The sequence below is a fragment of the Danio rerio genome, chromosome 20, assembly GCF_052040795.2.
Source record: "Danio rerio strain M-AB ecotype USA chromosome 20, GRCz13ab, whole genome shotgun sequence".
NCBI classification, from domain to species: domain Eukaryota; kingdom Metazoa; phylum Chordata; class Actinopteri; order Cypriniformes; family Danionidae; genus Danio; species Danio rerio.
The window spans coordinates 39,108,440-39,135,610 of record NC_141040.1 but is presented as its reverse complement, the minus strand read 5'-3'; the positions used below and the strand labels follow the sequence as shown (position 1 = coordinate 39,135,610).

Genomic DNA, 27,171 nt, shown 5'->3' with positions numbered 1-27,171 from the left:
AGCAGTAAACGTGTTTTACAATACAACATGACTACAAACTAATAAAGACGCCTAATAAAATGTAGGGCCTGTATATATTTAAACCATAATATGCTTTTCTTTTACTGGAAACATGCAGTCAAGTGTCTGGTAATGTTATGTTCAGTTCACACTTAAAGGAACAGTCCACTTTTTGGCTCATTTTACAAGTCCCCTAGAGATAAACAGTTGCCTCAAAATATGTATTAATCCATTCAGCAAATTTCTTTTTCTGGCAGGGTCACTTTTAGCTTAGCATAGCATAATGAATTGAATCGGGAGTGGAATATTCCTATTATTTCATTATGGTGTTGTACTTACCGACCTCTTGTGGTAAATGAGTGGTATTACATTATTTTCTAGATATGTTTACTACAAATGATCGATTTAGTACAGCCTCTTTCATACGGTCTTTCTGATTTTTCTGTAGATGTTTCCTTCAAATGGCTTAGTGTCTATTTTAAAGAAGAGAATCTGCATAAAGGAAGTCGGCGATTCAGAAAAAGACTCAAGCAAACGCAAAGTTCGCTTCAGAGAGCCAGACAATACCTTTGAACAAGGTAAGATTTCACCACATTTTAAAGCCTTTATGCAGGGTCCTCTGCTAATATTGGCTCCCTTGGTAAATATGAAAAGTTGATGAAAATATTTCTTGAATGTTAAACCTTTTAACAAAATTAGCAAATTACATTATTACAAAATATTAAATATAGCAATTAAACCTAATTCAATACAAAATATTATGGCACCCCTATGAGTTCATATATGTAAGCAATATATGTTTAGGTTTTTTACCATTGGTATTTTAAATCTGGTTGACTTGGAACAGAAAATTGTTCAACCTTGACCTGCTGTTTTACAAGGCTATAAATATGAAGAAACACTCGGGTCAAATGATATATGGCAAGCTTCTTGTGCTTCATATAATATGAAATGGCTTTAAAAGCAAGGCATATTTCACCCAAAAATATAAATGTTGTCATTATTTACTCACCCTTGACGTGCTCCATACCAGTTTAACTTATATTGTTATTTATTTATTTTTCTCTTAAACACAAAAGAAGATATTTTGAAGAATGTTGTAAATCGGTATCCACTGATTTACATAGGATTTGTTATTCCTGCAATATTACTGATGGAGAAAAAATTGGAGTGAACAATCCCTTTAGGAAAATAACAAAAACGCTGAAAATGACCACCACTAGAGGAGTAAGGAAGAAACTCTGGCCCATGGGAAGTGTAATGATTCAGAATGGAAAAGGTTGTGTGTCTGTCTTTCCCAAAGAATAGTTCTAAAAATGTAAGTTATTTGGTCAGAAAGTCTCATCTTCAACACCACAAATTGCTTGAAAGGCTTTCAAGAAAAAAAGCTTCAACTCTCGTTCAACTCCTAATGCTTCGAGGAAAAAACCAAAAGGCTAAACAATAGACAAACATTTAGTAGCTAAACAGAATTTGTATGCAAAAACCTGTAAGCAAATTAGTATTTTAGCACTTCTGGTTCCATTAGTAAAGTTTTTTTTAACAGAATTTCAGGTAAACTGATTAAATAAGGTCTGTAATAACTCTAAATACATTCACATTTTATTCGAAGGCATAAAACACATCAGTTACACTCCCAATATGTGAAGATTATCTTAATGGATTAAACTTTTTAAGTATAATGAACTGTCTTTGAACATAGCAATAGCACAGCACAGTTATTTGCAATAACAGAAAAGGCTATTGGAAAATATATGGGGATTTTATCGAGGGAACCAGTGTAATGCTAACAGCCGATTGGCCCACAGAGTAACCTCATAGTTCTTCCTCTCTATATTAATGGAGAGCACTGTATGAATGTACAATGATCTCTCTCTTAAAATGTAAATTATAATTTATAAATAAATTATAAATATAAAATATATTCAAATTCTCTCTTTTTACTGTCCAGTTGATGTCAAAATTATTAGCCCCCCCTTTTTTTCTTTTTAAAATATATCCCAAATTATGTTTAACAGAGCATGGTAATTTTCACAGTATGTCTGATAAAAAATCTTTCTTCTGGAGAAAGTTTTATTTGTTTTATTTCAGCTAGAATAAAAGCAGTTTTTATTTTTTTTATAAACCATTTTAAGGTCAAGCCCCTTTAAGCTTTTTTTTTCGATAGTCTACGGAACAAACCATCGTTATACAATGACTTGCCTAATTACCCTAACTTGCTTAGTTAACTTTATTAACCTAGTTCAGCTTTTAAATGTCACTTTAAGCTGTATAGAAGTGTCTTGAAAAATATCTAGTAAAATATCATGCGCTGTCAGCATTGCAAAGATCAAATAAATCAGTTATTAAAAATGAGTTATTAAAACTATTATGATTAGAAATGTGTTGATAAAATCTCTCATTTAAACAGAAACTGAGGAAATAAATAAACGAGGGGCTAATAAATTAGGGAGCCTAATTATTCTGACTTCAACTGTTTTATACTGATATATATTTGCACAAACGATTGAAATATCTACTGTAAGCAAATTTTTCTCATCTCATGCACACAGAAGAGTCGGCCAGAGCGTCCTGCCTCATCCTTCTCCTCATGTGTGTGGTTACGGTGGTGGTCAGTCTGGGTGGGACGGCTCTCTATTGTCTGCTTGGAGAAGCGTACTCGAATGTGTGCATCGACTTCTCTCAGAACATGGACTTTTACTTTGGACCTGTACGACAAACAGTGGCTGCTCTTACACAGTGGTTCACTTCTGGTGCTTCATAGCAGCTGCTTCAAGCTAACTTAAGTGGAACTCTGACTTTCTATACTAATTTTCCGATGATAACAGTATTTCTGTTGAAAAAAATATGCACTAATGCACAATACCAGACTGGCCTTATTAAATGTTTCTTTAGAGAGTCATTACAAATCACACAGGGCTTCCTAATGCATTATTACATTTGTGTAATGTGTTTAATATTGATGCCAAAATCTGTGTTTTAACCTTCGGGTGTTGTTCATTCAAAAGAAACAAAATGATGGTTTCCGCTACATTTATTCTTCTATGGCGGGGTGTCACAAAAACATTCAATCCCACCACAGCTACACGGCTACAGCTTCTCATTCAAAACCTTCAGTTGTTGCAGTTGTTTTAAATAGCAGGTTATAACCGCGCAAAAACATATTAAATATAAGTGAATTATAACAAAGCAAACTTTTCTAGAATCATAGTAGTGCTGTGCGTTATTTGTTTAACCCTTTAAGGTTACATTCGACTGACTGACAGGGATCCATGATGCGTGAGGCTAGCAAACAAAACACAGCTTTTAGTTATGATGAACACAGTGTCCAAAATTATACTTTATTTAAAGATAAGGGTCTATTGTTCTGCATACAATGACATGGAGTTTATGGCTGCTTCACTTTACTTTAGGATGCATCAATACCATTTTGTAGGTCTAATAGAGACCTACATATTCCTAGCAAATCTAATACATTTTGTAGACATACTTGTCACATAAACGCACTAAATTGTACTTTAGTCGCATTTATTTGAGAGTGCACAAGAAAATTTGTGCTTGAGCAGCGTATATTTAAGGCCGTGCAAGAAGTTTTGTGCACAAAGAAGGAAAATTGGAGCACAAGCAAAAAGATTGGCATGCTCGTATTACATAAATGCGATCTCAACTTGTAATACAGCGTTCGCTACATTTGTCATTGAAAAAATGCCATAGGTAGTTGGTAGATCTGTGTAAAAGGCCTGCCACCACAGCTGGAAAAAATCCTAGAGGAAACACTGACAATGAAATGAAACAAAAATGCAAAAAAAAGTTTTGAATTCTAAATAATTACTTGAGTGGTTTTGTACAAAACTCAGCGCGCACACACTTGCACAGACACAGACACACACACACACACACACAAACACACACACACACACACACACACACACACACACACACACACACACACACACACACACACACACACACACACACACACACACACACTCAAATACTAAAATACTGGACATTTTTTGAAAGGTTTAATCTAAAATTCGGCTACAATACACAAACAAGTATACAATAGTGAAAGGGTGAAACTTTCACACTACACAGACACACACTTCCATGTTTTATGTGGATTTCCTATTAAAAGTAATGATATAATGATTGTTATAAATTACAAACTGAATACTTTCTCCTTTAATTTTAGCCCTACCTCTAAAAACAACAACAACACAAACTTTTTTGATATGATTCATTAACTGTTTTTTTCCCACAACCTAATGAATATCAGTAAGTAAGTAGTGTATTTATATAGTGCATTTATCATGTATGGCCATAAACCCAAAGTGCTTCACAATCATGAGCGAGTCTCTCCTCACCACCACCAGTGTGCAGCATCCAGTTGGATGATGCGACGGCAGCCACAGGACAACAGTGCCAGTGCGCTCACCACACACCAGCTATTGGGGGAGTGGAGAGACAGTGATAGAGCCAATTTGGTGGATGGGGATGATTGGGAGGCCATCATGGGTAAAGGCCGATAGAGGGATTTTGGCCAGGACACAGGGGTTACACCCCTACTTTTTACGAAATGTAACATTGGGTTTTTTAATGACCACAGAGAGTCAAGACCTTGGATTAACATCTCATCCAAAAGACAGCACTCACTGACAGTACAGTGTCCCCTTCACTTTTTACGAGGGCATTAGGACAAGTAAACACGCACAGTTTTAGAAACAGACTAAATCACATGTTTGTTATTTTCAGCTCAATTCTGACTGATTTTTGGTGTTTAAACTAGATTATGAGTAACAAAAGCTTTCTTTGTCTTCTGATATGACTGAAAACACTATGGAAATAATGATACTTCATATCATAAATAATCAGAAAAATAAATGATCTTTGATGATCTTTAAAGAAATATGCATCTAAATGCTAAACATAAAGAACAAAACTCCCCAATAACTACTGAATACATATGCTGGAAAAGTTGGCGGTTCATTCTGCTGTGGTGGCCCCAGAATAATAAAGGGACTAAGTCGAAAAGAAAATGATTGAATAAAGGGTTCATTATTTTGTTGCATGAATTCCCATAAATATATGAAATATTAAAATAAAAACATCACAATATTGACTAAAAAACTAAATATTCATAGAAATATAATTATTATATTGTCTTTGGTCAGTTTTGACCAGAAATGAGCAATACCCGAGGGTTAAGGCCTTCAGTGAATGTTAACTAAAACAATAACTATCTGTATCAATGCACAACAATGATTTGTTTATCGTAAACATGCACTCAGTTTTGCTATTTGCCTCTTTAAATGTTCAAGCTTTTTAGAGCAGGGTGGATTCTGTTTGAGTGTCAGTGTTTTATTGTTTATCAGATTTTTGTGATAGTCGTGTTGTAAGCTCTTACATTTGAATAATATTTTTACTAAACCTTTATCATTTTAGCTAGTTAATATACTTGGTGTAAATAGGCCATTGCAGATGATCCTAATATACCACTGCCATTCCTCGTAACAATAACTACTCGCATTGAAAACTGCCTTTGAGGCCAGTTCAGGACACTACATACCTTGTTAATGTTTATATGATATTTTTATTTTTTAAGATATTTTGACTTGGCACTTTACAGTATATTGGTGCTGTAACCACTGAAATTCATAGAGTATAAAAAATAATAAGCAAAAAATGGGTTTACAGCATTTAGCAGTGTTATCTTAAGTAGATGCGTTATGATGAGTTTACTGTATAAAGCACATAATGAATAGACTGAAGAAGTGCAAATATGGCAATGGACTTTTTTATTTTTTTATTTTTTATGGTTCGCTAGAATAAATATGAAAATTGTGTAATCTTGTAAAAGACAGAAGCAATCACTTGTTTTAGATATAGAAAATTAATTATTGAAAATTTAAATATTTTAATATTAATGTTGCTTATGCGTCAGAATCAGAATCTGCGTTTTTCTGCTTTTTCTTCCCAACTAGTACATGATATCTGCTGAATTTTGACTGAAAATTATACATATACATTTGCAATCAGAATTACCCCTGAATAATTAGCCCCGCTGTGTATTTTTTTCCCCAATTATTATTTAACGAAGACAAGATTTTTCAACACATTTCTAAACAAAATAGTTTTAATAACTAATTTCTTATAACGGATTTATTTTATCTTTGCCATGATGACAGTAAATAATATTTTACTAGATATTTTTCAAGACTCCTTTTTACAGCTTAAAGTGACATTTAAAGGCTTAACTAGGTTAATTAGGTTAACAGGGCAGGTTAGGGTAATTAGACTATGGAAAACAAAATATAGCTTAAAGGGGCTGATAATTATGACCTTGATATTGTTTTTAAAAAATTTTAAAGCTGCTTTTATTCTAGCCGAAATAAGGCAAATAAAACTTTCTTCAGAAGAAAAAATATTATCAGACATACTGCGAAAATTTCCTTGATCTGTTAAACATAAATCGGAAAATATTTAAAAAAGAAAAAAATTGAATAAGGGGGTAGGATAATTCTGATTGCAACTGTATATATAAGAGTCAATTTAAATATTTAATATCAGAGTTATTTACAAAAACAGATACCACTGTTTCTAGAATTTGTCAGAAATCAAGATTTTTGCAACTATAAAACCATGATTTCTGAAAGTAACAAAATAAAACTCATAATTAGTGGTTTTCCTAAATAATCAATATCTTACTCTTCAATGCACAACAAAAACAACATGATATTGAAAAATTACAAAACAAATGTATTTTTTTTTTTTTTTTTGCAAATAAACTCTTCAAATATATTTAGAAAGTAGGTTTATTCTGCAGCTCAACCTTTAAATGTCGATCACTCCTCTGTATGGAAGGAAAATGACCCGAAATGAAATGGAATTGCCACACAGTGCTCCTTCTTGATCATTTAACAACCATTACCGCAATGCTAAATGAACAATGCTTGAAATAGGTGTATAGTTAATTCACAATGTTTAATTAGTTTTTTCCAAAATGTGAATCATCACAAAAACATACCATAAAAGTCTAAAAACACATTGAATATGGAAGTGTCATTATGAACAGAAAGCTGACTGTTATATTTTTTTTAAATCAGACTAATTCAGTTTTAAGGAATGAACTCTTGTGAAAAAGTTTATTATATAATTAAAAGTAATTTAGAGTTATTTTATTTGTGCACTCACGAAATCAACCCACATGAAAAAATTATATAATAATTTACAGTAAATGAGTTATAGTGTTTTAGAACCACATTATAGTAAAGTATATTATATTGTATCTATTCTAGTCTATAACTCTTTGTAGATAAATGCATCAGCATACTGTAGTATTAACTGATAAACTGTAATAAATCATGTAAAATACTTGCAGTAAACTGTGATGTAATTTAGTATATATATATATATATATATATATATATATATATATATATATATATATATATATAGGGTTGTCGCGATACCATTAATAATCTTACGATACTATACCAGCTACCTTGCCATACCAAGTAGTATTTGAATACTATAAGTCATAACATAAATCAAATTATGCTATATTTTATATTATAATAGGCCTACTTAAATTTAATTCATAATTCCTTCAAGGCCAAAAAGTATTATTTGCATGTCACTTCACCTAATATTTATTTATTCCTTTTGTTTATTTTGTAGATAACTGGCCAACAAAAATACATTAAAATAACTGTACAAATTATACCTAATGAAATTTGTTACAAAAGAGCATGTTTGCCAACAAAATTAGGTTATATGAAGTGGTCAAAAAATAGTTTCAATGTTTCCTGTTGCTATTTTGGGGTTTTCATCTATTGTTTTTTAATCAGTCCTATCAGGTAACAATCCAAAGTAAGTTAAAATTTTACTTTGGGAATTCTTTTAAAGATTGCCAGGATTGTTGTAGCTACTAAATCATATTAAGAGGAACAGAAATGAACCGATTTAGATGTGCATTTGAACTGAAGCGTTAGAAATGTGCAATAGGCTACAATAAAAGGTGCGAATTCTACACAGTTTTGCAACCATAAAGAACTCCACAGACTATTAAAATAAAATAGTCCCTCCTGTTCCACAAATGTGTGAGTATTTTAGTGGCTGTTTCACATGCAATATTATCTATGTTGCTACCCTAATACAGTGGAAGTCAGAATTATTAGCCCCCCTTTGAATTTTGTTTCTTTTTAAAATGATGTTTAACAGAGCAAGGAAATTTTCACATTATGTCTGCTAATATTTTTTCTTCTGGAGAAAGTCTTGTATTATTTCGGCTAGAATAAAAGCAGTTTTAATTTTTTTCTGATTCATTTTATATAGTATTTTTTATCGACTGTCTACAGAACAAACCATCATTATACAATAACTTGCCTAATTACCCTAACCTGCCTTGTTTACCTATTTAACCTAGTTAAGCCTTTAAAAGTCACTTTAAGCTGTATAGAAGTGTCTTGAAACATATCTAGTAAAATGTTATTTACTGTCATCATGGGAAAGATAAAATAAATCAGTTATAAGAAATGAGTTATTAAAACTATTATGATAAAATGTATAAAAAAAATCTGCTCTCCATTAAACAGAAATTGGGGAAAAAATAAACAGGGGGGCTAATAATTCTGACTTCAGCTATATATATATATATATATATATATATATATATATATATATATATATATATATATATATATATATATATATATATATATATATATAAATATATATATATATATATATATATATATATATATATATATATATATATATATATATATATATATATTGATATATATATTGATATATATAATTGTACAAAACTTACTGTACATTATTATGTAATTTGTCTATTACCTATATTGTATTATATTTATGTTATATTAGATTTTATTATATTATCATAGCAATTATAGAATTACCACAACATTTAGTTCAAGTACTTTACAATAATATGGTTCAATAAAGCACAAACATTACAAAAACCAAACTGTTTTCTACAAATTACTATAGTGTTTTTTATGTGGGAAGGTTAGTGCTGTTGTGGTTAAATCAGATGAATGCATATGAAGTAACTTGTATTAAAAATAATAATATTAATATTTTAAAATAAATGTAAATAAATAGAAACATTCAGTCTAACTTTTAAGTTGACAGCATTTTACTGATTTAATTTAATAAAAGGAAGCTATTTTATTAATTGACATTCAACCGGCGTTTATTGTTTGGTCAGGTGAATTTAAATATTTTTTTCCGTACTTTTATGTATAAAATATGTTACATTGTTAAAATATGTGGTCACAATATCTGAGTATCCACCTGCTTGCATCATTATCTGTAATATCGTCTTTCCAGCGCAAGATGTCGCTCTACTTCAACGTGTGTCAGTTCCTGGATTTTGCACCACAAACGGTTGATGGCCGATCTGCAGTTTATCAGAAACACAATCTGATCAAAAACTGTCTTCAGCAGTATTTCTGCACTGATACTGCAGTGACTGACCCTGGAGGTGCAGCAGAAGTGATCGTCCCAACCTCGTCACGTCACTCGGATCTCAGACACAATGGCGGCGCTCAAAACGTCCAGCAAGAGACCGTATCACCTCATAGTTTTCGGGGCGAGCGGCTTCACCGGACAGTTCGTGGTGGAGGAGGTCGCGCGGATCATTGAAGAGGGTCCAGGCGGGACTTTACAGTGGGCTGTAGCGGGACGAAGTCGACACCGACTGGAAAAAACCCTCAGTCAGGCAGCTGACGCTCTGAGTACGTCTTTCACACTGTTTACATTTGCGTTTGACAGGAACTTATCAGCTTACTCAGTGTCCATAACAATTTAAAACATTAACGAATTGAATAGGACAAAAAGGCTTACTGTGTTTAAAATTAGTGCCACAAAACATCAGTTTTGTACATATAAGTAAGGATTAAAAAAAAAAAAACACATTCAATATATAGCTACATCATATAGTAGTGGAGAGTGGGGGCAGTTGCAACAAGACTTATTCCTCCATTCTGGAATGAGCTAGTGATGATGTTCATAACTACTACATATTCTTCAATCCTCAGACCCTCCTGAAATCAGCTTAATGTGACCATTCCTTTAGTATAAAACTAATTTTAGGTAAAAAAAAAAAAAAAAAAAAAAAAATATATATATATATATATGTTCAGAAAATTTCTTAAACTGTCTAAACTGTTTTTTTTGAAACATTATTCATTTGTGTAATTTAAGTCACTGTTTTCTTAGCTTTAAATAGGAATAGCTATCAAGCATTAAAGCTATTGTATCTCAGCATAGACAGTTTAATCAGGGTTGACAATTGGGTCCTCAATTACAAAATAAATTTTTAAAGTTTGCCATAACAATGTACATATTATATTTTATCACAGTTTTAATGTAATTTAATTTAAAAAAATGATTTCCTTGATTAACTAACGCATTTCAAAGTTCAAAGAAGTAGTCTAGTAAAGGTTCAGTGTAGAGTTTGAGTGTTTCTATGCCTGATAATTGGTTGTTGCATGTTATTTTAATAATCTGTGTTTATATGGCCAATTTGACGTTTTAAATCATTTACATTTAGTAAATAAAAAATTCAACCTGATGTTTTAAAAAAGAATTATTACATTTCAATGAGTGTTGCAACTGTCCCTGTGGGTTGTTGCAACTGTCCTACTGCTCGGGGTCAGTTGCAATGTTTGACTTTGTCTGTTTAAGTTTAAATTCTGCATATATTATCATATGTACACATATTATAGCAATGGGAGTGGGTGTCCAAGAGATGTGGGTTTATTATATTAAATTTTTGAGATTCCAGAAAAATCTGATTAACTGGAGGAAATGCAAGGAGTGTTGCAACTGTCTCCACTCTCCCCTAATCTAAATAAAGATAAAACACAAAATGTAATATATATAAAATAAATGGTATCTCATTGAGCTTTACTATACTTTTATTATATTACTGTACATTATTTTATTATCAAAAATATTTAAATAATACAACTTTTTAAAATGATTTAATGTTTAAATAAAGTTTTCTGAGATACCATTTCATTAATTTTCTTTGCGGCTTAGTTCCTTTATTCATCTGTGGTCGTCACAGCGGAATGAACCGCCAACTTATCCAGCATGTTTTACACAGCGGATGCCCTTCCAGCTGCAACCCATCATTGGGAAACAAACAAACACACACACACACACACACACACACACACACACACACACACACACACACACTACAGACAATTTTTTAGCTTACCCAATTCACCTGTACCATATGTCTTTAAACTTGTGGGGGAAAACGAAACACTCTGAGGAAACCCACGGAACACGGGGAGAACATGCAAACTCCACACAGAAATGCCAACTAACCCAGCCGAGGCTCGAACCAGCAGCCTTCTTGCTGTGAGGCGACAGTACTACCTACTGTGCCACCGCGTCACCCCCATTTTAACTTCTGTATTTAATTGAGTTTTACATGTATTAGAAATTTAAATAAGCTTTAAATAATGCATATATATTGGAATTGTAGGGTTCTATCTGCATTCTGAATGATTTTGAGATATTGAACTTTAAAGGTTTTGCATTCCATAGCAAACAGTATGTGTAACATCTGTTTTTTCAATAAAAAGTCTTAAAATGGTAAAAACTTATGAGAAAACATCATGTAGAAATCCCATAATGTAAATTAGTTGTTATTTAATACGAATATGTCAATAACTCAATTTTGACAAAGAAGTCAGAAAGAACCTTATAATTCTAAGGTGACGATAAGGCAAGACTACATTTTTACTTTAATGCAATGCTACACCACAGTACTTCATTACTAGGCCAAACAGAATTACTATGTACATATGTTATTTAAGATGGGTCATAACTTGTATTAAGTGTACACTAATATATCCATACTGTTATTATGAGCAGACATGAAACAGTCAGTTCATGGTATTAGATGAGCTTCAGAGGATTTTGTCAGTTGAGATTATCTGATGGGATTACAGGGATTGAGAATATTGTTGATTAAAGGCATAATGTTTGGGCAATTCAATCCTCATCTGAAATTGCCTGTACTCATATTCCAGGATTTGAAAACTGTGCAAAAGGTCGCAGAGTAAAAGGATGCAGCGAACAATATCTATTTACAATAAAATAAATACAATTCAAATAAATAAATATGTGCATTACTCAGTTTTTGTGGGGCCTAAAAATGTAAAAAGAATAATTATAAAAACTTCTTAATGTCTTAAGTCTTAAATTCATTGAAGTATTGTGTTAGGTCTTATATAATATTAAAAGAAATACATGTTCTATGTAAAACAACCTCAAATATACAGTGATATTTTTAACAGCACATTAGAATGTGTGTTGCTTTTATTGTTGTCGTTGTTGTTATTGTTCTTTTTTTGCTAGTCCAAATCTAATTTTCTGTATTATGAAAACATTATCATACAGGTCTTAAATTTCATTCATGAAGGTCTTTAAATTTTACTTGAACTCTGCAATAACCAGCAGCTAAGTGAAAAAAACTGCAGCAGTTTGCTCTGTTAAAGGAGAGAAATCATTTATCTCTGACATCTCTTTATTTGTGTGCAGGTAAACCCGAACTGAAGTCTGTGGAGGTTATTGTTGCAGATGTAGCCGAGGCAGAGTCACTGGCCATCATGTGCAAACAAGCTGTCATTGTGCTCAACTGTGTGGGACCAGTAAGTCAATAAAGTCTATTGTAAAAAAAGGACAGGAAGAGGTCAGTTTACACATCTGTGCATTCATACTGCAGTGCCATTATGGCTGAATGCAGAAAATGATAATTGGAGCTGTGTTATTGTGAGGGTTAACTGTTGACTGAAAAATGCCATATTGCATATATGGAAGTATATGAGGCTCAGATACGTTTTCTCAACAGTATCGCTTCTACGGGGAGCCGGTGGTGAAAGCCTGTATTGAGAATGGGGCTCACTGCATTGACATCTGTGGAGAACCGCAGGTAGCCATTGTTATTCACTAAACCCTGTTTTAGCTCTATAATCTGCTTTTGACAAAATACAGTTTGATGATTTGGTGTTGGTTGGATTATTTGGATTTTTAACGTTTTGTTTTTTACCAAAACTCAGCTTATTTTATTTTAAAATCATAGCAAAATCTGCAATGTTCGATTCTTAATTGCAATGTTTGGTAAACCTAAACTTATCCCTTATTATGTAATGAGTACATGTAATTGAACTGATGTTACTCAGTAGTTAAATGACCAGTTACATTGTAACAAAGACACCTTAAAATAAAGTGTAACCCAATGTTCTTAAACATTTTGTCAACAAAATTTGTTTTCTATTTTAATGTATTTAAAATGTAATGAAGTATGTAATTAGTAATGGTAAAAGTGAATTTTCAGCAACCACTGTCCTTCAGTAGGGATGTTCCGCTACCTTTTTTCCTTCACGATACTAATTGTCATACCTGAGCTCAAGGTATTCACCTTATTCTTCGTGTTTGAACAGGCGCAGCCATTTGAATCTTTTTGGCTCGAGACTTCTGGCTCATTCACTTCCATTCATTTTTTGATGTTAAAAACAGCTTTTTATGCTTCTTGATGTTGCAAAATGATATTTACTTATTATATTATTCTATTTTGTCTGTATAGCCATGCAAACACTTGTTTGTTGAGCAAGTAGTTTGACCGTATTCTGCAGTTTATTATTCCTAGTCATTTCTCCCATAGGAAACTTAATTGAAAGTTCTAAATTAATTGCAAAAACCAGCGCACTTCCACATTGAAGAATAAGGTCAATTGGCCAATACAGAGTACTGAACCGATACATAAGTGTGTATTTGTAGAAACGATGGTGTATAAATTAATATAATTTATTTAAATTGTGCTTGTGCTTAAATTTATTCAGTAATAAAACAAATACATACAGTAAAGTATTTTTATTATCAGACATTCAATAGTAATCTTATTCACTGTGTTTCACTGCATCAAGTTCAACCACAAATCAAAAACTAAACTGTAAAAAAATCTAATCTATATATTATAAGTTTTATAGTATAACTGTATAAAAATCAGTGCAACAAAGTAATGAAATGAAAAAAATGAGTATGAATAATATAGTGCGTGACCCTATTCTTCTTCAAAGAAGAACTAACACCGGGTTTGCAGTGTTAAGCAAAGCAAGCGATCATACTGTATGTCTCATTTAAAAAGATGGTGTCGGATCAGTTTATGGTTTCAATAATCGGAACTACACGGCGATACTGCAAAAGTTATGGCATCGGTATCTGCGAGTATTTCTGATACTAGTATCGGTATCGGAACAACCCTATCCTGCAGAAATCATTGTGTTCAAGAAACTTTTTTTTCAGTGTTTCAGTTGTGCTGCTTAATTTAGGGAAATTGTTATTGATTTTTGTAGTTTTTAGAGGGGATACAACTGATGTACCACAGTAAAGCTGAGGAGAACGGTGTGTATGTCATTGGAAGCTGTGGGTTTGATTCAATACCTGCAGACATGGGCATCATTTATACACGGAATCACTTTCAAGGTGGGTTGCGCGTCTGTCAATGTTTTATTATCGGTACAAATATAATTTTTCATTATAATTCTATTTATAAAAAAAACATATAATTAAATTGTATTAGTAAAATGTGATTGTATTATGTATTATTACAGGGTGTCCAGTGGGTCTTGAAAATCCTTCAAAGTTGATAAATTAATTTAGAGAAATTTAAGGCCCTTATAAAGTCTAAAATGCTATTTTACAAGGTAATAAATCCTGCATCAGTATGCCAAAGTTTGCCTGAATTAAACTTTTGAATATTCGGATGCTGTGTGGTTTATGAAATCAATAAAATCCTGCTGCTGCTTTGTTTACTGCAGTAACCAGGGAAACACTATTATTCCTGCTGTTATAAAGGCGCCACCTGTTGGATTAGCGTTTTTATTTAGTAGATGAATACAGTTTTAGTTTAGGATTAGTTTATTGCAATCAATATTTATTAAATATACTGTAAGCATTGGAATAATCAATCATAATTGGAATAATTAAGTGTTCAATAAAAAAAGTCAGGAGTTTTTCTTTAAGGTTTAACATATTAGCAATTTATTGGATACAAATAAATAATTTGATTTACAGAATTCTGTTATCCTCAATGCAATGCAAAGGTTACATTTAGGAGGTGCGCAACAGTTTTCATTTCCTGACTATAGCCTTTATAGGCAGCTGATATTAACAGGTGGAGTTTTGTGAAATTCATCACTTGTCAATTATTCTGCAGTCCTCTATTGGCCGCACACATACATACATCCTCTTTTTGTATGAATTGTCTGCACAATATTAAAAGCCTAAGCCTTTCTCAACTGTAAATATTCTGTGCTCACTGGAAGTTAATTTTAGACAATCAGTTTCATCTACTTCTGCAAAAATGTTTCATTAGTATGCAAAACATATCGCACTCAACAGAAGAAGTTCTGTTAATATTTCACCTTAAGCAATACCAATACAATTGTTTAATGAACAAAAAAGAGACAAAAATAAAAAAATATATATTCCTTTTCCCCAACTTAAGTCAAAATGTCGGCAATGTTCCCGATTGAAACCTAAATTGGTGATGAGATCTTAAAATGTCTACAAAGAGACTTAAAAAAGGTCTTAAAAGGTATTCATCTGCAAAAAAAATAAAAAAATAAATCAACATCAAATGCAGTTAAAAAGTCAAGGTTTTATAATTCATTTAAAACATAAATATAGCTATGGACAATCAATTATATATACAGTTGAAGTCAGAATTATTAGCCCCCCTTTGAATTTATTTATTTATTTTTAAATAATTCCCAAATGATGTTTAACAGAGCAAGGAAATTTTCACAGTATGTCTGATAATATATTTTCTTCTGGAGAAAGTCTTTTATTTTAGAATATAAACAGTTTTTATTTTTTTAAAGCCATTTTAATGTCAAAATTATTAGCCCCTTTAAGCAATTTTTATTCTTCAATAGTCAACAGAACAAACAATCATTATACAATAACTTGCCTAATTACCCTAACCTGCCTAGTTAACCTATTTAACCTAGTTAAGCCTTTAAATGTTACTTTAAGCTGTATAGAAGTGTCATGAAAAATATCTAGTCAAATATTATTTACTATCATCATAGAAAAGATAAAATAAATTAGTTATTAGAGATGAGTTATTAAAACTATGTTTAGAAATGTGTTGAAAAAATATTTTCTCCGTTAAACAGAAATTGGCCAAAAAATAAACAGGGGGGCTAATAATTCTAACTTCAACTGTATTTCTTTATTATACATATTACATAACTATATTTTATATTACAAATTGCTATGAAACAAATAGTATATTAATCATATTATTAAATACGACGTCATGTCACAACATTATATATGCCTTCTGATGTACAATACAACGAAACACCCATCTATTACAAAAAAAAAAACAGATGTTTAAAGGTTTAATGTGTATTTGTGTCCTAATGTTAAAGCAGACATATGTCATTGTGATATTTGCCCTGTGAATGGCCTTTGACCTTTGCATCACACGAACCCTTGTGCAGTCAGTTTCTTTAATCCCATCCCAATTAGTGGGATGTATCAGTGACACAGGCAAAGCTGCTCAGCTCATTCAGGATGTGCATGTCTGTCGCTGCTCTTTGAAGTGCTGCTGTGGGCAAATGTGCCTGTAGAGCAGCAGATGCATGACTTCTCCTCTGTCTGGCTTTCACAGGAACTCTCACCGCTGTGGAGAGCTTTTTAACCATCAGCACTGGACCCGAGGTGAGCCATAATTCACCACGTTTCAGATCCATATTAACGTTCCAGAAGAATTTGACTGACTGTTGTTAAAAATTCAAAGCTTTGGTTAGATGTAGGAATAAAGCAGTGCTAATATTAAACTCTGGGAATCCACAGTTGCAGCTGCTAATGAATGAATAATGCAATGAAGTCTCATATCCCAAAGGATTAAACTAAGAATTTCTGCATTGCAAAAATGCCTTTCTTACTTAGATTTTGTCTTGTTCATAAGCAAAACAAAATTTGTCTTTAAGAAATAATATGTTAAAATTAATTAGTTTTTTATTCGAATGTGAAAGATTATGTACTATTACACAATATTTTTTATAATAAAAACACTTTGATGCATGTTTATAAAAAGGTATCATCTGGAAGCATTTTAAGGTTTTTATCAAATATTGAATTGAAAGATCATATTTAACTTTTACTATACATTTGTTATGAATTTTATGTATTTATTTCTATTTATACATTTGTTGGTGTATCATCTCTTATTTAAACATGAAGTTGTTATTATCATATAATATTTTATTTATATTAATCTTGCCACGAAATAGCCATAAGTTGCTGATATGGCAATCAATAAACAAGCAAACAAACAATGAAGCTAGTAGTGTTATTTAATGGTTTGTTAATACTGTGAATTGTGCCTTAAAATAAAGTGTTACACTAGTTTCTAATAACTCTTTGCCATGATGACAGTACATAATATTTTGGTAGTTATTTTACTAGATATTAGTTCTAGTATTTTACTACATACTAGTATTCAGCTTAAGGTACATTTTAAAGGCTTACCTAGGTTAACTAGTCACATTAGGTTATTTAAGCATGTCATTGGATGATAGTGATTTGTTCTATACCCAGTTGAAGGGGCTAAAAACATTGACCTAAAAATCTGGTTTGTTTTCAAAAGCTGCTTTTATTCCAGTCAACATAAAGAAAACGAGGCTTTCTCCAGAATAAAAATACTATAGGAAATAGCGCAAAAAATATTTGATCTGTTAAACATCTCTTAAAAAAATGTTTAAAAAATAGTAAAGGTTTCACGGAAGGGCAAATAAGTTTGCCTTCAATTATATATTCGATTCAAAATTTCAATTTGTCCACTTTGAAGGGTAATGGCCACGCAGCTAATTATAAGAACTTTCAATGTTGAGTGAAAAATGTGGTCAAAAAGAGCAGCATCAACATCAAATACAAGTGGGCAGTTTAGCCATAACTAATGATCAATAGAAACCATCACAAATGTGTGCAGTTCAGTTTTTAACCTGCTTTGTTTGTACATTTGTCCTTCATTGAATTGAATCAGTTGGCTATTACTTTGGTTTAAATGACTTTTCTCTATGTTCTCTAACAGTACGACACTGATCATTCATAGGTAAAACATGCTCAAAAGTAGAGTCAACAATGATTTCATTCATTCATTCATTCATTCATTCATTCATTCATTCATTCATTCATTCATTCATTCATTTTCCTTCAGCTTAGTCCCTTTATTCATCCACAGTGGAATGAACTGCCAACTTATCTAGCATATGTTTAACAGAGGGGATGCCCTTCCAGCTGCTAACCAGTACTGGGAAACATCCATACACACTCATTCACACACTCATACACTACGGACAACTTAGTTTACCCAATTCACTTTTGGCGCATGTCTTTGGACTGGGGGAAACTGGAGCACCCAGAGGAAACCCACATGAACACGGGAAGAACATGCATACTCCACATAGAAATGCCAACTGACCCAGCTGGGCTCAAACCAGCGACCTTCTTGCTGTGAGGCGACAGTGCTAAACACTGAGCTACCGTATCACCACTCAACAGTGATTTGTTTAATTAAAAACAAACAAACATTGGCGGGAAATGTAGATTTTTTTTTTAATTAAACAGGGTTTGTGCAATGTGTTATATATGGTGTTAAATCAATTTTGTCAATGTCCATTAGGGTTCCATCCCTGTCTTTCCTGCTGTTTTAAAGGGTCATGAAGACTTGACTGGCAGGTTGTGTCGCATTGCATGTCCTCAATAAAGCAGTCGACATCTTGGCTTTTATTCTGCTGTCTTGTCTTCTTCATCAGGGAGGATGTGCCCATGATGCAACATGGCAGTCGGCCATCTTTGGCTTTGCTGACAGTGGCAACCTCAGAAGAATAAGGAAGAAGTTTGGGCATAAACCTCTGCCAGCTGTCGGTGCTCGCATTAAAAAGAGGTGATTTTGAGTTTTTCAAAAATAACATTTCCTTCTATTAATACTATGGTTCGTGTGCTTTATATAGCTGCTGACTCCCAGAGGAGCGGAGGAGAATGGTTGTAAGGATAGAAATCTGTACTGGTGTTAATTTGCTTGCTATTTCGGTGTTACCCCAGGGGAGCTGTATTCTTCAGTAAGGAGATTGAGCAGTATGCCATCCCTTTCATGGGCTCAGATCCGTCTGTGGTGCGACGGACCCAGCGCTTCATGCATGAGGAACAAAAACACAGTCCTGTGAGTTTGTAGATTGACAGTAATTCACACACGTTTGACACACTTGTGATTTGAGTCGATTAATTGGTGCATTTGTTGATATAATTATTAAGATTATTATGATTATATTTATTTTGTTTGTTTTGTTATATTGTTTGTTGTGTAGATATTCATTTCAGCTAAGAAAAAACAATTATAAAATTCATTTCTTCATTTTCCTTCGGCTTGGTGCCTTTATTAATAAGGGGTCGCCACAGCTGAATGAACCACTAACTTTTCCAGCATATGTTTTACACAGCAGATGCCCTTCCAGCTGCAACCCATCATTGAGAAACACCCATACACTCTCATTCACACACACTACGCACAATTTAGCTTACCCATTTCATCTATAGCGCATGTCTATGGACTTCTGCTCTGTAAAACATATGCTGGGTAAGTTGGCGGTTTATTCCACTGTGGCGACCCCAGATTAATAGAGGAACTAAACCGAAAAGAAAATAATTAATGAATGAACACAGAACTTAAGAGACTTCCTTACAATTCTACATAAATGATTTGTTCTGTGAACTTCTGATTTTCCTTCAAAATGTAAATTATTGAAATGGATAAGTCACCCAAAAATGAAAATTCTGCCATTGTTACACAACCTTCACAAAGAAACATTAACATAGACATTTAAATTTAAAGCTGTTTACCCCTAAAATTAAAATTCTTTCTTCTGTTGAACACAAAAGAAGATATTTTGAAGTATGTTGGCTGCTGGCACCCATAGACTTCCAAAGATGGAACAAAATGACAATGGAAGTCAATGGGTGCCAGCTACCAGCATTTTACAAAATATTTTTTTCTAATCAACAAAGGCTTAAAACCACTTGAGGGACACTAAATGATGAGGTAATTTTCATTTTTGGGTGCGCAGTCTATTTAAATTTGATGTGTTTTTATATATATTTTTATATATATTTATACATATATTGTATATTATTCAAAATGAAAAGATATAATAAATTGAGTAAAAACAATGTTATTGCATGTATTTTAATATACTTATAGCTTTATCAATTATAACTTTTAATTAAAGGCCACCTATGATGAAAATCATCTTTTGTACTTTTTTGGACTGAACTGTGTGTAGGTATAGTGTGTCCACAGTCATATTGGGGTGATATGAACACAATAAATCTTTGACGTTAAAATAGGATCCAAATCGCTCCCATTTTGAGGCCCACCGCAACGTGACATAGGAATGTGGTTTTCCCGCCAACTGAATTGATTGACAGGCGCATATCAACATATCTCCTTAGTAACGCGTATAATCATATCCATAAGACAGGACGTGCAAAAGGTAACGAATTAAAAGATCTGTTCAGCTCTGTTCAAATGTAATCAAGAGTGAGTTTTACAAGTTTAACATGTTTTTAAAACAGTGCATGTTTGTAATAAAGGGAAATGATAAAATAGATACATAATTCATCACCACAGCCACAGTCAGTGCCATTATAAAAGAACACACTTCAGTCGTGCTTTGTGGACTTGAATCAGGTTAATTTTGTATATTATTATAACGGATATCCATACTGCAGTGGATATTAACGTGTATCCAGTCACATTTTCCGTACAAAAATGCAAAGCTAAACGTGTGTGAGTCTGGGTGTGCGCTTATGCACACAAGCAATCTTTATAATGATATTGTGTGTGACTCATCATTGCAGAAAGGCTTGCATTGACCCCACAACAAATATAACAAATAACCGTTGGGAAAGTTCTTACTGTAATAAGGGAGATCTGCTTTATTCTTGTCTGTCATCGTGTTGTTTATCTACATGAAGGCTACGGCTCTGACACGCACATGGGAACGGTGGGCAGGGAAAACCAACTCATTCGCATTAAAGGCACAGGCAACAAAAACAGCTACAATGTGGTAACAGCTCGAATGTCCCGGATTTAAAAAGGTATAATGAATAATCCGATGGGTATTTTGAGCTAAACTTTACAGACAAGTTCCTGAGATACAAAAGATTTATATTAAATTTTAAAAAATGGTTAAAATAGGTGCCGTTAAAATTAAAAGTTTTTCTTTCATAGTAAATTATAGTAATTTGAATAAAACAAGTCAAAATGTCTTGTGAGTAGAACAATTTTGAACCAGTTTCTCAACAAAAAAATAACAGCATTCAGTGTCCAAAAGTGTTATTTCAGTGAAGATCTAATGGCTTATTTCCAACCCATCTGCATCCTCTTATAAAAGACGGTCTTTGACATTTTCTTCGCCTTGCTTTCCAAACACAATTACGCCGTTTACCAGTTGTAATGACATTTCTCTGGGCTCTTGTCTTGTGTAAGCGTGATTACAGTGATAGTGCTCTGAAAGCCCGCATGGAAAGAGCAGGAGATGATTCACAGCCTTTGTGATTCACCGTCCTGCTCTTTCATCTCCATAGCAGTGTCCACAGTGCACAGGGTGATGTCATGAGGGTCAACAGGGTGATGCCATCAGACGGGCTGGAGTTTTCATTGATGTCTTGCTCTGGCCTCAGAAATATGTGTTAAAGGCATAGGTCACCCAAAATTCTGTCATCATTTACTCCCCAACACTTCTTTTATACTTGTTGAACACAAAAGAAGATATTTTGAAGCATGTTGTAAACAGCCATTGATTTGTGTTCATAAAGTTCATAAAGCTCATGAAGGTTTGGAACTTGAGTATGAGTAAATGATGAGTAAATGTTAATTTTATTTAATAATGTAACCTTCGTAAATGTGTGTAGTTTAGTGTTTAACCTGCTTTGTTTGTGTACTTTCATTTAATTGAATCAGATGGCTGTTGGCTTGAAGGTTAAATTAGTTTTCTCTATGGTATTTCTTCCTCAGGTTCAGTACATGGCATACGTGGGTATTGGTGGGCTTTTTTCTGTGGTGAAGACCCTCTTTGCAGGCATCATGTTCTGGTTAATGGTCAAATTTAGTCTCGGCAGAGGATTGCTGACTCAGGTATGATACCATTTTAAGAAATAAAAAATAAATAAATAAAAATTTCAAAACCCTGTTCTAGGATCATTTGTAGTTTGTTTGTACACATGTAGTTTGTTCCTTTTTCTCTTGCCAATAGAACACTTCCTCATATTTTGATAGTTTATCCAAATTCGCCATTAAAAGCTAATTTTATGTCAGCAAAAAAATGTGTTGGTCATCAATCTTGAAAAAGCAATTGGTTGACTTTACTTTAAAAGTGAGTAAACTGGTTGAGTTGAAATCCATATCTAAGAAAAGTCAGTTAATTGCTGTAAACACTTTGCTTTTAAAGCGATTAGTTTACTTTTCTTTAAAAAAAGTGAGTAGATCTGTTGCTTTTAAAGTGATTAATTTAAGAGTGTAAACACATTGCTTTTAGAGCTGTTAGTTCACTTTTCCTTTAAAAAGTGAGTAGATCCTTTGCTTTTAAAGTGACCAGTTGACTTTTCTTTAAAAAGTTGGTAAACTCATTGCTTTTAAAATTATTAGTTGACTTTTCTTACAGTGAGTAATGTCTTTGCTTTAAAGCGATTGGTTGACTTTTCTTAAAGTAAGTAAACCTTTTGATTTTAAAGCGATTAGTTGACTTTTCTTAAAGTGAGTGAACCCTTTAATTTTAAAGTGATTAGTTGACTTAAGGTGATTAGTTGACTTTTCCTAAATTGAGTAAACTCTTTGATTTTAAAGCAATTAGTTCACTTTTCTTTTAAAAAGCGAATAGACCCTTTGTTTTTAAAGCGACCAGTTGACTTTTCTTTAAAAAGTTGGTAAACTCATTGGGCCCTATCTATCATAACTCCGGCGCAATAAGGGGAAACACGTGTTTGCACAACGTGTTGCTATTTTCAGACCAACGCAACCTTAATTTTCCAGTTTTCTGCCCTGTTGTTTAAATAGCAAATCGATTTGCGCCACTTTGTGGACTTATGGGTGTTTCAGTCTAGAATGGAGGTGTGTTAAGGCACATTATTGGCGTGTTGCTATTTTGAGGAACTAAAATAGACCTGCAGAAAGCAGGTCTAAAGTCCAGGGCAGAGCGCGTTGATTGTGCGCCTACCTTACACATTGCTTAAAACACACAGAATGTACAGCAATACAGAAATATCTTTACAAATGAAAAAGAATTAAAGGATTAAAATATTTTTTAAATTATTATTTTCTACATAAATATAAAAACCACCGACTTCATGCCTTCTTCATCTCAGGAGGCATTTTTAGTTTATTCATGACAACTTGCTTTTGTATAATGTTATTATTATTTGTAGTATTATTTATTATATGCATATTTATGTTTGTTTTATTAAAAAAAAAGATTTGCCCACCTGTCAGGTTTTAGACCATATGGGGCATAGCATGTGTGTTTGGATATAACTCAGTTTTTTGACAACACTTTGTTATTATTGCTCATTTATTAGTTTGCTGGAAATTAAAACTGAATTTAGAAATAGTTTTGAGACAAATCTTTGCGCTTAACAAACAAAATTAATTATGTAGGTCAATGGATGTCTGTGCATACAGCACGTTTCCTTATACGCGAGAAAGAGAAAGTGAAAGTAAAAGTAAAGGCCGATTGGAGGAGGGTTGTTTTTTTATCCTCTCGTGCAGATGCTGTTTAACTGTTTTCTTACTAGTGAAGCGTTCAGTTTTTCCACTTACAAAATCCACCATGTAATAGGTAATGCGCCATGGCGCTATGCAACTGACTCTTAAAGGGAATGTGAGATGAAACTCTGATTGGTTTATTCTCAAAACACACCCAGAACACATTAAGAGAATAAGCTCAACCCTGTTAGACCTTGTGCCACAGCGCAGAGTGTATTTTTCCATCTTTAAAATAGCAAAAGTAGATTCGGACACACCCTTAGTGGTTTTGCGCTTTGGACTTTATGCCTAGATCATTAAAATAGAGCCCACTGATTTTATTGCGATTAGTTGACTTTTCTTAAAGTGAGTAATCATTGCTTTTAAAGTGATTGGTTGACTTTTAAAGCAATTAGTTGACTTTTCTTTAAAAAGTGGGTAAACTCATTGCTTTCAAAGTAATTAGTTGACTTTTTTTTAAAGTGAGTGAACCCTCTGATTTTAAAATGATTGGTTGACTTTTCTTTAAAAAGTGAGGAAACCCATTGCTTTTAAGCTGTTTAGTTGTCTCAATTAATTAACTATGTGCATAATTAAAAATTCAAAGTTATAACAGGTTTATTGACTTTTTTAAAAGTGAAGTCAGCGTCATCTAAAGCAACAAGTTTATTCCCTTCTTTACGTAAAGCCACCAATCACTTTTTACAGTGAAGTGCTATAAATAAACTCATGAGTATCAACAATATTTTTCTTCATTAGTTTCCAGAATTTTTCTCCTTTGGTTTGTTCTCCAAGAGTGGACCATCAAAAAAGCAGGTACAATAAATGCATTGAAATTCTCAAAACACAATACCCACTGCATCACACACTGACCTCGGCTTTTTTGTGGAAGTCATATTTAATGTTTTCCTGCCCTTGTTGTCTACTTTCAGATGGATGGGACCTCCTTCAGTATGAGGTTTTGGGGGGAGGGCTACAGTTCAGGACAGGACCCCTCTCAGGGAAAGCCAGATTCCACAATAAGCACCGAAGTAACAGGACCAGGTAATGACCCATTCTCCATTAGATTTGACTCAAAATATTCTCCCCAAATACTCAGATATCGCACTGCTGCTGTAATTTGCAGAGCCAGGATACATCGCAACACCGATTGCCATGGTGCAGGCTGCTATTACACTGCTGAATGAACCACACTGTCTCCCTAACAAGTGAGTAATGTAGACTCAATATATAATATACAGTTGAAGTCAAAATTATTAGCCCTTTTAGTTTTTTAGTATTTTTTCTTTTCTTTTTTTCAAAAATTTCTCAAGTGATATTTAATAGAGCAGGGAATTTTGTATAATATTTTTTCTTCAAGAGAAAGTTTTATTTGTTTTATTTCGGCTAGAATCAAAGCAGTTTTTAAATTATTTTTATAACCATTTTAAGGTCAAAATTAAAACATATTTTTTATTGTCTACAGAACAAACAATCATTATAACGATATACCTAGTTACCCTTACTTGCCTATTTAACCTAGTTAAGTTTTTAATTGCACTCTAAGCTGAATACTAGTATCTTGAATCACTTTGGTTCTTAAAGCCAACTCTATTGGAACAGGCTTGTAATATTTTTGTAGTTTACATATATTTTTTCATGAACAAAGTTATTATTGCAAATGCATTATAAAAGAATTTGTCTTTTATTCGTATTTTATTATACTTTTATTCAGCAAGAATGCATTTAACTGATGAAAGTGACAGTAAAGACATTTATACGGTTACAAAGGAATTGAGCTTCATTTAGTATTTTCCATTAATCAAGAACCCTGAAAAAATGTAGCACATTTTACACAAAAATATTAAGTAGCACAACTGTTTTCAGTATTGACCATGTCACTGAAAACTGAACTAATAGCTGCTGAGTATTCAGCTTTCATATATTAAAATAGAAGTTAGTTTGAGTTGTAATAATATTTTATGATATTTTCTGTTTTTAAATACAAAATGCAGCCTTGGTAAGCATAAACAGTAGTTAGAAAGTATATTGAAATATTAAATATTCATTGAATAATCTTACCCACTATATCATTTTTAATGTTTTTTTTATCATTTTTATAATTTTATTAAAGCTGTTAAATTTCTAGTACAATTGATTTTTTTATTTTAGTATTAATAAAAATGGATCCCATTGGTCATATTTTAACATTTTCTATATTGTTTTATTTACTTACTGTTTCAAATTACTATAATCTTCTATGTTAAGCTGCTTTGACACAATCTACTTTGTAAAAGCGCTATAGAAATAAAGATAAAGAAAAGATGAACATCAATATTCGCTACCTGACAAAAATCTTGTCGTCAATCCCAGTTGTAAGAGCAACAAATAATAGCTTGACTTCTAGTTGATCGTTTGGAAAAGTGGCAGAAGATAGATTTTTCCTTTGAATTATCTGTTTAGCTGCATCCCAATCATCACTAATACTGCAGTAGACCTATTGGAACCTGCATGGACCCAAGAATATCATAGAAATCAGTCAAGTTTAGTGAAGGAAAAAATCATGGTTTGGGGTTACATTTAGTATGTGGGTGTGCGAAAGATCTGCAGTCACCAGACATGTACACTATTGCAGTCATTGCAGAGCTGTATGGATGCAGTCCTCCAAGCTCAAGGGGGTCAAAGTCAGACCTTACTGTCCTAATTAAATAATTAAAAATCAAGGCATGATCATATTTTATTTTGGTAAAATAAGCGTAATCTAGAGGCTTTTGCCACTTCTGATACCAAATGATCAACTAGATGTCAAATTATTATTTGTTGCTAAAACTTGGATAGGCGACAAAACTTTTGTCAGGTAGTGTATGCGATAGGATTATTTCATAAAATTGCTATGGTTGAATCCAAATACTGATGTTTGATTTTTTTTTTTCTCTAAACTTTCATACAAAATAACATGTAAATGTGTAAAAATTATTTCAACTCTCCGTTATGCATACTAAATGTTATTTGAGCAACAATTAGGAATAAACCCTTTCTTACCTATGGTTGTTTGTTTGTCCTGATAGAGGTGGTGTGTTCACTCCAGGCTCAGTGTTTGCAAGAAGCACCCTAATTGAGCGTCTCAACAAACATGGCATCCGGTTTTCAATCAAGAACCCACAGTAAATAATCATGAGTACTCAGATTCACTCAGCACAGCTTATGGCCGGTGTATAATGAACCAAAATAATTTAGTCAATGTGTGTTGTAGGCATGCTGTTTGTGTCGCACTTTAAATGCTTCAATGATGTTGTATTAAATAAACATGAGGAGAAATTGGT

General features: G+C 32.8%; 2 protein-coding genes and 1 long non-coding RNA gene across 9 annotated transcripts in view; 2 read left to right on the top strand and 1 right to left on the bottom strand.

Annotated features, from left to right (window-relative positions):
- The window catches only part of cnstb (consortin, connexin sorting protein b), a 26,868-nt gene extending 17,098 nt beyond the window's left edge, over positions 1-9,770 (top strand). For 2 of the 5 annotated variants that reach the window (XM_087297516.1, XM_087297518.1), the window contains exons 9-10: positions 449-578; positions 2,553-5,781. In XM_087297516.1, coding sequence (XP_087153642.1) covers positions 449-578; positions 2,553-2,764 — 342 coding nt within the window. In that variant the 3' untranslated portion in view covers positions 2,765-5,781. 5 annotated transcript variants of the gene reach the window in all.
- On the bottom strand, positions 3,328-9,786 carry LOC110438184 (uncharacterized). The gene is made up of 2 exons (XR_015518694.1): positions 9,328-9,786; positions 3,328-3,764 (listed from the first exon to the last, which is right to left on the bottom strand). It is a non-coding gene; the product is annotated as an uncharacterized LOC110438184 (long non-coding RNA).
- On the top strand, positions 9,368-27,171 carry sccpdhb (saccharopine dehydrogenase b). 3 transcript variants are annotated; one of them, NM_001005574.1, is given in 12 exon segments: positions 9,368-9,770; positions 12,598-12,707; positions 12,908-12,988; positions 14,412-14,541; positions 16,739-16,788; positions 18,888-19,018; positions 19,177-19,294; positions 22,148-22,267; positions 24,629-24,685; positions 24,802-24,913; positions 24,996-25,077; positions 26,917-27,171. In NM_001005574.1, coding segments are annotated over 12 exon segments (1,290 nt in total). In that variant the 5' UTR covers positions 9,368-9,571; the 3' UTR covers positions 27,017-27,171.